At 35.6% G+C, this 13,427-nt stretch overlaps 1 protein-coding gene across 1 annotated transcript in view; it reads right to left on the bottom strand.

The window, feature by feature from the left end:
* abca12 (ATP-binding cassette, sub-family A (ABC1), member 12) overlaps positions 1-13,427 on the bottom strand; it is a 99,786-nt gene that overhangs the window by 82,501 nt on the left and 3,858 nt on the right. The window contains exons 4-7 of the mRNA XM_058393192.1: positions 7,404-7,557; positions 4,554-4,681; positions 1,690-1,766; positions 577-741 (exon numbers count right to left, since the gene is read on the bottom strand). Coding sequence (XP_058249175.1) covers positions 577-741; positions 1,690-1,766; positions 4,554-4,681; positions 7,404-7,557 — 524 coding nt within the window. The remainder of the gene's footprint in view (positions 1-576; positions 742-1,689; positions 1,767-4,553; positions 4,682-7,403; positions 7,558-13,427) is intronic.

The raw sequence follows: 13,427 nt of genomic DNA, 5'->3' as shown, positions 1-13,427 counted from the left end.
GAATACAGTAGGTTAAAATTATTTTATAAATGATATAAAAGTTCGAAAAATGGTTAAACAGAAATGTTTCATAGCAGAAGAATTAGATTACACTATTAACAAAAAGAAATATTTCAAAAAAATCGCAAATTAAAGTGACTATTAAATAATATTAGAATAAATCTAAAATAAAATGTTCTACAGTCCATATTTTCTATCCCGGATTTTTTTCAGGTTACGTATGAAACATGTGAAACTATAGACGCAGCACAGTTTAAATTTTATTTTTGTACTAAAAATTGGTATATTGTATCTACACTATAAATGTATCTATTTCTACTTATATTTGTAATATAAATAAACTGTACTGATTGTGTATTATTGATTATTCAGCACTGATTTCTAGCATAATGGGTATATTTTAGAACTTTTTTACATTCCGGTGCTTTATGTCACGATATTGTAGCTATACCTCATTCTGGGCCTGACCTTTAAGGAAATTAAGAAATTGAACATGTAAATAACAGCAAAGAACCCAGTGTGTGAGGATATGTGTGTGTGTGTGTGTGTTTGTGTGTGCAGGTGATGGAGCTTCACCTGGTTCAGCATGGAGAGAGAAACTTCCAGAGCCGTATCGTTGGACCTGCAGAAATGCTCCAACACCGCGCTGGATTGATTATAATCGGCCAGCATAGACATGGAGACATTGCAGAATATGCTTTTCAGGGTTCCCGTCGAGACTAGGATGGCGTTCAAGACGTCCTGGAGGTGACACGTGAAACGTTTGGCTGGTTATGTCATGGAAGCTTCAATCAAATAACCACACCCAGATACAACAATATAGCATTTGAACAGACAAGACTGTGATTCTTCATGTTAGCTTGCTATACATCTTTCTTTGTTTCCTTCACTCTTTGTCCTCCTTTGTTCAGTAGCAGGTGTTTCATTAACTAGAGTTTTGTTGCATTTCAGTTTCAGACCACAAAACAAGAGTCTCTCCATCATACCAAACATCTACATAATGCCTGCTGGACGGTAACGATACCAGCCGAATTTACGGCTAAATTTCTTTCAAAAAAAAAAAAAAGTAAAGATTGAAAACATTTTTTTGCAGAGCTACCAGTTCAATTAAACAAACTTTATTTACTGACTAGATTCAAAATCATCCAATTAAATCCATAAATTTATCTGTGGCTTTATTTAATCTTAGCCTTAATAGCCATAGCCATAATGATACCAAAAAGATTGTTGGTTAAGATGATTTTCTACCAAAAATGATATAAAATCATAAATCATTTTAACCTAAACCTAAATCACCCAGGACTTTTTTTTTTTGGATAAAATTAATTTAAAGTGAGCTGTAAGCATAGCAGATAGCAGAATTAGCTTAAACTATTAACAAAAAAATTATTTTATTCATTCAGAATTGCAAATTAAATGTGTGAACAAACGGGTGGGAATTAGCTGATGAAGAAAATTAAATCGAAACTAAATAAAAATAAATTAAAAAATGTAAAATGCAAAATAATAGTATGTGCTGGATCATGTGCTATATTATACTGAAAGCCATATTGTTTGAATTTTAAAATGAAAAATAAAAATTCACACTGAATACTCTGGACTTGAGTTTTGCTTTTTTTAGTTTTTTTTTTTTTCAATAATATAGAGAAAAACAAATAAATGTATAAAAAAGCGTTTTTGTCGGCTAACCTCATCGGCCACCATGGTGTTGTTGATGGTATCCAAGATAGTCGTGGTGAGGTTCGATGAGGCCTGAATGCTGGAATCTTCCAGATAAAAAAAAAAAAAAGAGTTTCCATTGTTATTGTGCAAAACGAAAGTATAAAACTAAAACATTTAGCTTTAATAAATGTAGTAAAATGCAGAAGTGCCTCAGGATCATTCAGGTGAATTTGTTATTGATCTTTTAGCAGGAAATTGACCTATTACTCACTTATTTTGTTATATGTTGTTGTTACTGTAAAAAAGTGTCATAAATACTGAGTCAGTTGGGTGTAAATTTAATACTAAAGCACTAAATTATTCTGAAGCCTGCTGTAATTTTTTCTCCTGGCTGCAAGCAGGCCTAAGGTAAAAAATTAGCCTTGTTTTTTCAGCTAATATTCAAATGATTATTTTTAAACATATGAATTTTTTAAGTTTTCGTTGTTGTTCTTTCAGCTGCTCCCTGTTCGAGGTCGTCAAAGCGGATCATTCGGTCTGAATGTTTCGATTGGGCACAGGTTCTACACAGATTCTACTCTTCCATTTTAATCTGGGCTTTGGACCAGCACTGGGAGTTAACTCTTCAGTGGCTGGGTTAGCGCCCGGCCCCTGGAAATCGAACCTGGGCCATGGCAATAAGAGCACTGGATCCTGCCGCTGGACTGCCAAGAGGTTATATACATGTTTTTTTAGGTAACTGCCTTATTTTGCCCAATTGACAGCATTTAGATAGGTTTTTTAAGAAAAAAAGATATATTCTGTGAGCTAAAAATCAAAACTACAGTCTTTTTTAATTGAAGTCCTCAGGACACTATGATACAGAATGTGGCTCAAGTGGTTAAGGCTCTGGGTCGTTGACTGGAATATTGGGAGTTCGTTGACTGGAATATTCAAGTCCCAGCACCGCCAAGTTCCCACTGTTGGGCCCTTAAGCAAGGCCCTTAACCCTCTCTGCTGCAGGGGCGATGTATCATGGCTGACCCTGCACTCTAACCCCAACCTCCAAGACTGGGATATGCGAAGAAAGAATTTCACTGTGCTGTAATGTATATGTGACAAATAAAGGCTATTTCTGTTCTGTTTCTGTTAAATCATGACCATGAGGTGTATCTCAATCGGCTCCCTAGTTCACTACTCAGGACACTGATCAGTTAGTCAGACATTTTAAGTTCTGTGTCTCTTCCTGGAACACTGGAATGTTGGATTCGTAAAAAAAGTCCCACCATGCACCACAAAACCAGGGAGCATCAGTGATCACTATGTTCACTTTACTGGAAATCTGGACGTTGTGTTGTCTCTAATAATCCGAACCAAACTCTCAGTCACCTTCATCTCAAATGATTACTTAACCCACATTAGAGTTGAATAACTTTATATGACATGCTATATATACGGTTTGTTAAGTGTTGATGATTTATAAAAAATATTAAAAAATCGACTAGCTAGCCTACAATGTTGCCTGAATGAACAAATGTATGACATGTAAAACTTAATTATTCCCTATGTTTGGTTTTTACATGATACATGTGTGCAGGGTTAGGGTTCTGATACACTGATTCCTCATCTAGGGAGCTAGAGATCCAACTGAGACGCAGCCCATTTCCAATTAATAATAATGAACTGTAAAAGCTTTTAAATGAGGGATAGTTATAAACCATGCAATTCAGAAATATTACTAGATTTTCATCCTGGCCGTTTAAATTTATTTTTCAAGGTATTCAAATTAGAAAGTTAATTAAGGAGGTAATGTTGCTTTGTGCTCATAAAGTATGATAATCTAACATAGGTGATGATTCTGTTACAAGACGTAAAGCAGGTATAAAGCCCTGATAAATTCTTATAATTTTATTATTTAGCTTCTAAAATCATGACCTGGCAACCTGTTGGCTTCCAAGCAACAAATACTGCCTTATACCTGATACTTTTCCACATATTTTCAGCTCAGAATGTATGCAAAGGATTGTTTTCTACTTCTGACTAATTGCTGCCTTACAGCATTAAAGCGGCTGTTGGCAAGATGACTGGTTCATTGATTCATTCTGAGAATTTAACTGTCTAGTTGCTTGGTTTGTGGATTCATTGACTGATTCGTTGATTCATTTTAAGAATGTAATTCTTTGGTTGCTTGGTTTGTTGATGAATTGATTCATTGATTGAGTCATTGATTCATTTTCAGAATTTAATTGTCTAGCTGCTTGGTTTGTTGATTCATTAATTGATTCATTGACTTATTTTAAGAATTTAACTGGTTGGTTGCTTGATTTGATAATTTGATACATTAATTGATTTATTACTTTTATTACTTACTGTTCAGATTGGATCTATAACTTAGCTCTGATTTTCTGATGATTTTAAAGTTGACAGTGATCTCTTTTGTTTGTTTGTTTGTAATGTATCCAGGCGTTAAAGCAGTTGATTTAGACAGTTTGCTTTATAGTATTAACTTTAGCGGTATTAGCTTTCAAAAATTGTCTGAATCTACTGATGTTTCTGCACATCTGGAAATAAGTGCTGTTGAAATTGCCTTATAGTTTTTAAAGTCAAAATTTATATTCATTAAAAATGCCTCATCTGGCATGTTTTGTACAATCAAGTCCAGTAACGGTTTCAAACTAATGCTAGGATTTCAAATTCATGTAGCAAACACAGACTCATTAGTTGTTATACTGATCTCTCTTGGAACACTGTTCGTCCAATCAGATTAGAAGATCGGAATGAAGCACTATATAATGTTACTCACTGCATGTTTGTTTGTTATCACTAGCTACTTAGCATACGGTTATTACTAGCACCTTAGCATATGGTAAAATAAAGTGATACTAGAAAATCAGGATAGTGCAGGTACACACTCAGCCATCTATCCCACTTCTGTAGGATCTCTGTGGTGTTGGACGTCTCTCTCTTCCTGATCACATGGACCAAACCCAATTTCTCCAGGTCGGGTAGAGGAGGTAAACCATGAGGTAACAATGGAGAACTGAGAAGAGCGAGAGAGAGAGAGAGAGAGAGAGAGAGAGAGAGAGAGAGAGAGAGAGATTAGTGGTTTGACTTTGGATTTAAAGATCATCACATCCACAATTCAGATCAATTAAATCTTGAATATAGGTGAATCAGCGATTATAGGGGTCCAAGCACTATTTTGTGAATAGGCCCAAATTACTAAATCCTGTCACGTGAGTACAAAAATAAACACATCCAATACTCAGCCTAAGATATTTTTTCTACTTCTACGTCATTGCTGGTCTTATCAAAGGAATAGATTGTTGGCATATTGCATGTTTCGACAGTCTCAACAGAGCAAACACATATTTTTTTTGCATTTGACAAAGATGATCTCTTCTGCTTTGAAGAGATAATCAAACTTTGATCTTTGTTCTTATTCAGACTTTAGTGCAGAAGAATGTACCGTGTGAAGTAAAGCTCACACGTCATTTACACAAGTGCAACAGCAGGCAGAACAATGACCGTGACGATCACCGCCTAAAGAACCGGTGGTAGATGATGACAGACAATAGCACTGGCTTGTAGAGAACATTTTATCTGTTTTATCAAATTTTACTGAATCCTGCTTTATCACTTGGCTTTCCACAATGTGTTATACAACTTCACTTTTATTCTCTTTTTAGTGCTACACATTGAAAAGTGAGTTACGGACATTGAAGCGATTACAGGGGTCCAAGCACCAATGCTCAGAAACAACTGCCACTGCAAATTTCTCCAAGTTGAATTCATATTTTTGTTACTATGTCCAGAGAAATTTTTTTTGGTTATAAAATCATAATTTATTTCAGGGACAGTAATTAATTTCCTGTACAAAACCAATCTGGTTTGTTTTATTGGATTTCATAGAATTTTGTTGGATGTGTACAAGCACTCAAATGCAAAACAAATCTCAAAAGCAGACTTGCTAAAAGGAATTTAAAAAAACCCTTTAAATTTAGTGCTTTTTTGCATACAAGAATAAATAAAATAAATGACCTCAATTATGTAAAAGTTACTTTTGCAATTGTGTGAGATGTTTTGCTCTCACATTTAAAGAAATGTGAATGAAAAAAAATGACCTGAGAGGTTTTCAAATGTGAGATCATTCTATTTTAAGTGTCGTAGATTTGTTATTACATCAAAATTACATTTAAAAAAAACAGACTTAGGTTGGAAAAGGAAAAAAACCCTCAAAACAATAGAAGAATCAGGGTGCTGAAGGTTTCTCCAGGGGCAACGGAGAAACATTCATCAACAGAGCTCAATTTTCTTAAAAACGAACACAAAAGCATGAGGGTGTGTCTGCTCCTCTGTTTGAAAACAAGCCAGAAGCCAGTCTTCATAAGTCTTGGTTTTTGACTGACAACAATACAGATAAGTAAAAAGAAACATAAGGAACGTCATGCTTTACGAGAAGATGTGTCGCCTGAGTGTCATGTCTTTACTTTGGGTCAAAGCCTAGAATTCAAAACTTTGAGTGAAACCATTGTCTTTCTTCTATAAGAATCTACTGCCTCCTCTGGAATTACTGCCATCACCTCACCGTCACTGAGGAGAATCACCTCTGAGTACTTGATGTAAACATGATCCACCTCGGTCGTACATACACTAAGAAAACTATGGAAAGACACCAGAGGCTAAGAATAAATACATTAAGGTGAAGTGACTGCTTGTGTTTAAAGTCACTTTGTGTTTAGAGAAGGAAAATCTACTTTATTAAATTTGCGTAATCATAAACCAGAAAACTCAAATCAAGTTTCTTTTCTTGAATATTGTCTGATTTAGTGTGTCTGATTTAACATTGCCACTGACTTTGAAGACTGTAATTGTAAACATAATGGAACAAAAGGCTGCATGGACGGCTATGCTAAACATCTGTAGAATTTTTAACTATTCTAGATAACTACACTGTAAAGTGAATCAAATCATCAAATCAAAATCATTGTTATATATTTTATAAAGTAACTTTGCTTATTAGAAAGGTGCTCGAGTTATTGATTCATTGTTTCGTTTTGAGAATTTAACTGGTTTATTGCTTGGTTGGTTGATTCATAGATTGAGCCATTAATCGATTCATTGATTCATTCTGAGAATTTAATTGTTTGATTGCTTGGTTTGTTGATTCAGTGAGTGATCCATCAATTGATGCACTGATTCATTTTGAGAATCAAACCAGTTGGTTGCTTGGATGGTTGATTTATAGATCGATCCATTGATCGATTCCCTGATTCATTTTAAGAATTTAACTGATTAGTGGCTTGTTTTTTGATCCACTGATTGATTCACTGATTCATTTTACGAATTTAATTGGTTGGTTGCTTGGTTTGTTGATTCACTGATTGATTAATTGATTCACTTATTCATTTTGAGAAGTGAACTGCTTGGTTGCTTGGTTTGATGATTCATAGATTGATTCATGAATTGATTCATTGATTCATTAAATCTTTTTATGTACAAAATTGCTTTGCCATTTGCTCATCAGGTTACAGGGCTAAAACCTCCTCTCCTGAGATCAGCTCAGAATTGATAAAAAATACTTCTGTTTTTTTTATTTTTCATTTTAATCACAGATTAATTTCTGGTTGCTGTAGCCGTCGTTACAGGCAGTGAGGCTCCTAGTCTCTATTTGCTGTTTACACAATTTCACACTCAGTATATAAATCATTATTCAGTGTTGCAGTGAGGAACAAAACCCAGAGCACTGGATGATCTGGAACCTGTGTGTGTTTATGTCCCTGCGCTGCCGTAGGCCGCTGGACTTGGACTCCTGGAGGTAGGATTTACTGGAGCAGGTGCTGTCAGTGTTACACATGAGAGTCTGCAGGAAGGGGAAGAACCCTGCGCTGGGGAGGTTCCTCGGGGCCACATAGCCTGGAAGAAAAAGATGAGAAGAAAAGTTTGATAAGGCCACCTAGAGTAATTTTTTTGCATCATACAAACAAAAATCATATGATTGTTGAGTTAGCTGTGATGCTTAGCTTAGCATGCTATATTACTGCTGTAGTCAGAATTCTGAAAAAAAAAAAAACTTTTTCCACAAACAGAACAGCCAATCAGCTGGGAATTCCTCATATAAGCAGACCTGACAAAAAATGCTGAAGATTTCCCTGAAGATAGGTCTGTGTGGACTGCCTATGACCCAGGGGACATAAGCATTTGAATTTAGTTTGGATTTAGTAAAGCCATGATACCAATGTTGCCTTCGGCATGCGTTCTACAGCTAGGTGTTTTTTTGTTGACAGATTGGTGGTGTGGGTGGTCTGTTCTATTTTTAGCCCAAGCTTGGTGGCACGACTTCCTCTGAGGACCCTTGACATGGAACGCTTGGCTTGGGTCAGTTTTTCGTAAGCAGCCATACAGTTTACATGCGCTTCATATTGGTCATAATTTTGGGCGGCTGGAACGGATTATCTGCATTTACATTATTTCATATGGAGAAATTCGTTTTTCTCAATATACATTTTCACCTTAAGAACTCGCCTCCAGATCGAATTCAATTCATATGCTGATCAGGAGAGATAAATACGTTAAGCTCATGATGTATGGCTGCTAGTTTTTCATCCTGCATTTCATCTATATGTTGAATATATTCAGGTACGAGTATAAAGACAGTGTGCATGTGCATGGTGACCGTGTTAGACAAAGCGTTTTGAACAGGAAAAGATTCCTGATTGCTAATGTTTTCCGCTCCATCCTCAAAGCCACATGATTAACATACGTTATGTAGGTTTTCAGCGAACATGGCTCGACTCTACACTGGGAATGAAATCATTTCCACTTAACCCACTTTCTTTGTGTCTTTCTGTGAACTAAAAAAAAAAGACTATGCTAAAAAAACAGCAGAGGAACATTACAGGTGAATAAGGGGTTTTAGTAAAAAAATTAAAAAAAATAAAAAATAAAATAAATAATTAATAAATAAATAAATAAATAAATAAATAAATAAATAAATAAATAAATAAATAAATAAAAAGATTTTTCTGTGGATTGCTGATATTCATGTTCAAGTATTTATTTTAAGTTTTTTTTTAAATAAATTTATTTTTAAAGAAAAATTGTAGTTATTGTACTATTTATTATATTATTCTGAAAATTATTTATTTTCGAAAGTATTGACGAAAGCTATTCATCATTCAATCGTTTAATTTCACTTGAATATTTATTATTATTTAGTGGTTTTGCAAATTATTATTTAAAAAATTATTAAAATATATTTTTTTAAATGAAAAGATATAAAATATAAAAAAAAAATATTGAATACATTATATTGAAGAAATTCCTTTCTTGTTTATAAGGTTTATGAAAAAAATTTTTTTAAACTTTTTAAAAAAAAATCAAACAGCAGAAATTTATTTAGAATAATGACATGATACATAACTTGTTATCGCAGGAAACAAGATGTTTCTGTATATGTGACATACGTCAGTGGGTGGAGCTTCGAAGCTGTTAACTTTCAGAGCAAAGTAACTACTCCACACCATTTTTCCTAAAGTGTGACATTTTTATGATTGCAGTTTGTAGAAAAACAAGTAACCTATTTTTACTTTTAACATTTTAACATTCTCTTTTAACATTTTTTCCCGTGAGGCGAAGCTGCTGCAACCCAAACAGGTTCTACTCAACGTCAAGAGAAGATTTCCATCTGCTGCTTTAATCCTGCCACTCCTAAATTCTTCCTGTATCTTATCAACAATAATGTCTCCTTCCTTTCTGTATATATCATGGATACTCTAGCAATGCTGCACTTTAAAATATTTCCTCTTAACATTCTGTACTGTGAGATCATATAGTACAAGTGGAAAAAAAATCTTATCTGATGCACAGAAGAAGGCAGGAAGATATGGAGCGTGACGAGGACGTCTTCACTGAGAATTCCTTAGGCTTTTCACTTTTCAAACGATTTATTTCAATTCAAATTGATTCAATTCCATTTTATTTGTACAAATCAGATTTACAGGAATATCAAATGATTCAAATTGAAATTTAGATTTATTCCTAATAAACACGCCAGAGATGATACTGGTGAGGAAAAGAAGAGAAACCAGACTTAAAAAGGAACCTCAACATCATCTGATTTCACTAAATATCAAATAAATCATCGATTTTCTTTTCCTTCCTTCTACAAAGCATGAAAGGTTTCCCGTGAGTCCTAGTAAACCCCATGTTAAACAGAATCCTGAGTTAGAGGTTTCACACTGTTCCTACTTTTGGGGTTAACACTGAATCCTGGCTCTTCAGAATCAGACCTTTCACACTCTACACTCCTAAACCCTGCTGCAACCTTCATCTTATTTCCATAATCAATTGATTGGATAAATCCAGCGCCTTGGATAAAGTCACTTCCGTGATGTTCGGTGTTTCGCCGCTTGACTCTATCCACCCAACCGTTTTTGTTCAGTGTTGTTCAGCCAAGTCCTGGTTTTCACCTGAAATCAGGTCCAGTTTCTGATTGTGATTGTGCAACATTCTAATCTTGCATCATTTCTATGGTTCTGTGTAGAACAAAAAACTGAGACAGCTCTAAGAAGAACCCATAACCTTTTGCTTTGACTCGTCCCTCTTTGGAAGAACTTCATGAAAGGTCTTTACAACAGATGAGTTCTTTATCAGACAGGGTTCTAAGTAGAAGATCATTAAAATGCTAACGAATCTGCAGCTACAGTATTTTGGACATTTTTCAAAATGCAGAATGTAGAAGATTTTCTGAGAGCAATTATGTAAAAATTCTGATCCTGCTTCAGAGCAGAGTTTCATCGCCAAGCGGAAAAAGCCCTGCTTCATAAACCTGCTTCTTCATAATACAAGTGAAATCTTCCTCCACCCCAGGGGTAACAGCCAGGGTTAGAACCTGTAGTTCTAACTGTAGTTCTTGTGAAAACTCTTTATGTGTCCAAGAAGCTTGGGTCTCACTTACAGTTATTTATGGCATTCAGCAGACACCCTTATCCAGAGCGACTGAACAATTGTCTCATTTTATACAACCGAGCAATAAAGGGTTAAGGCCCTTGCTCAAGGGTCCAGCAGTGGCAGCTTGATGGAGCTAGGATTCAAACCTTCCGAATTCCAGTAGTCCAACACCTTAACCACTAAAGCTACCACATACAGTGTGATGCACTGTACACACCAACACACACTCATAGGAAGAATTGAATGCAGTCCATCCACTAACTGGGATGTTTTTAAAGAGGCGGGATGGAAACCGACAGGGACAGAAGCCTGGAACTCCTTACAGACGGAAATCCGAGCTCGGGATCAAACACGAGATCAAACCTGGATCTGTGAACGCTATCCAGAGCGCCAGAGTGTCTCTACTGAGAAAAAAAAATCAGATCTGTTTCACACTAAGGTGGAAATTTGTTTAATGTTAAGATAGCAGATATGGAAAATATAGGTGGATCCTGATAAACCCTCATCTCCTTTTTAAGCGTTTTTTATCCATATTCCCGGACGTCACGTATCCATGCAGACAAGAGCCACACAAAAGGAAAAAAGAGAGCACACAGACTCCCAGCGGAATCCAATCACGAGGCAACCACGCTGTGTATAAGAATAATACCCCAGTGGAGTTCAGGTTTGAAGCGGGATCTTGTTGCAGCCAGTTTTTCAAGAAAAAAAATACACAAGCGAGCTCCCAGCTTTTTCACGCCTCTTACTGTGTCCCTGTAAACAATACACAGGGACAGCATGCCAAGTGGAACAACCACAAACCAGCAGAACATCACAACTTGGCTCTGTGGTTCCGCTTATCGGGTCTGTTTAGGATAAGGATCTCCGTATACACCGAGCTGAACTGGTTATATAATATATACTGTATATATACAGTATATAAATATGCAGATAAGAGAAAGACACAAGGTGTTAGGAAGGTTCTCCTGGTGATCAGGAAAGAACCGCAGCATCACGTTACACCTGAATCCACCTCCTATTGTGCAGACGGGGAAAATGTTTTTTTTTATTTCGTGTGAGACAGGAAGAAACCTGGTGTCTACAGAAATAAACCTTCTAAAAATAAAGGTGCCTCATCATCTCAAATGTTCTTCATGTTCTTTTAACCCTCAGAAGCAACGGATTTCCTTCTCAGAAAAAAAAAGGTTTCATGTAGAACCTGTAACGCTAATAATGTGTGTTTGTGTGTTTGGTTGGGGGGGGGGGTTTAAAAATAAACATTTTCTCAGGAAAAAGAAGTTTTGTTATCTTAAAGAGTTCCAGGAAGAACCGGGTTAAGAAATAAATATCTGAACTGGTACCATCATAGAGACATGCCTAAAAAATCAACCTAGAGCCTGTTTGGCTTGTTCCTTTTTAGACAGGAAGTCTGATAGGTTCTTGATAGAACCTGATAATCACATGAGAACCCCATTTAAGAGGCAAAGAACCTTGTACATGAACCAACATGTACATGCAGATCGCCTGGTGGCTAAAATCTATTCAACATTTAACATAGAAGAACAGTTCCTTCGGCTTGTTCCTTACACAGAGAACGCTTACAGACTTAATGGAGGAAATAACAGAGGGTTTTCCTATCAGAAAGGGTTCTTTAGGAAGCAAAGAACCCATAATTCTACAAATAATCCTTATAGAAAACGTTTTAAATGAATGCAAATGAACTGAAGTTGTAATTATATAGTGTATACTGTTAGCAAAATCTGTTTATCTAAAGATCTCTAAAGTTCTAAGTAGAACCATGCAACACAGGGTTGTAATAAGGGTTCTAATATGGGTAGAACCTGTAAGTATGCAAGAAAAACAAAACTTGTGGTTAAAACACATTTAGAAAATAAAATTAAAATAATTATTTGTTAAAAAAAGATTTCTTTGACTTGTCTCATAGGACCACTTCGAATGTTCTATGTAGAACCATTCAAAAAGCAAAGAAACTAACTAATCCTTGTAGAACCCTTTTATTTGAGCATACGTGAAATGGCACCAATATTTTCTTAGATAACATTTTTCACAATCCTTTCCACAGAGAAGTTCTTTATCAGACAGGGCTCTAAGTTGTACATCATTAAAAACTAAGAATCTGAAATTATTTCGGACTTTGTTCAAAAGGCACAGAAAAGAGCATCAAGAAAGTTTCAAGTAGAACCTCCTTAGGAACAAAAGAACCTTTAACTATGCAAGTTAGCCCTAATGGAATCTTTTATAAGAGTGTACAGAAACTGATACTCATCTAATTTATGCAAATTCTTAAAAGAAGAAAAAACCAAACAGACAGTGATAAAAGGTTCCAGGTAGAACCCATAATTATGGTACTTGTGCTTAAAACATTAATAAAAAAAATTCATCTAAAGCTCCTACTCAAATCCAACAGAACCGTAATGTTCAGAACCGTAATGCTCTGCAAAAAATGCTGATGATGCAGGAACAACACTAAAGTGTTACTAAAACCTCCAAATCTACACTTGACACCATCAGGATCTGAAGGTTCTTCTTGTTCTCTGGGGAACCTGTGAAGCTACTGTGTAGAACAGAAGGTTCTCCAACAGAGGACAGGTTGGACATCCAAACCATAAAAGCTGAACTTTCTTATAAAGAAAATGTTCCATTCTTCAGCTCAGAAGGATCATTAAAGGTTCCTTACAACAGAACAGTCGAACCCTGTACAAATCTAGAACCCTTAACTTTCTAAGTGTTTCATTTCTTACTAAATAAATCAGAGTGTCCTGAGTGAGTGTGTGAATTCCATACCCAGACAGGAAGTGATGTCATTAAGTGAATTTGTAGGACAGAGCGTGAAA

Source organism: Hemibagrus wyckioides, linkage group LG06, assembly GCF_019097595.1.
Source record: "Hemibagrus wyckioides isolate EC202008001 linkage group LG06, SWU_Hwy_1.0, whole genome shotgun sequence".
Classification (NCBI taxonomy): Eukaryota; Metazoa; Chordata; class Actinopteri; order Siluriformes; family Bagridae; genus Hemibagrus; species Hemibagrus wyckioides.
Note: the sequence above shows the minus strand (reverse complement) of the source record. Positions and strands in the feature narration are given on the sequence as shown.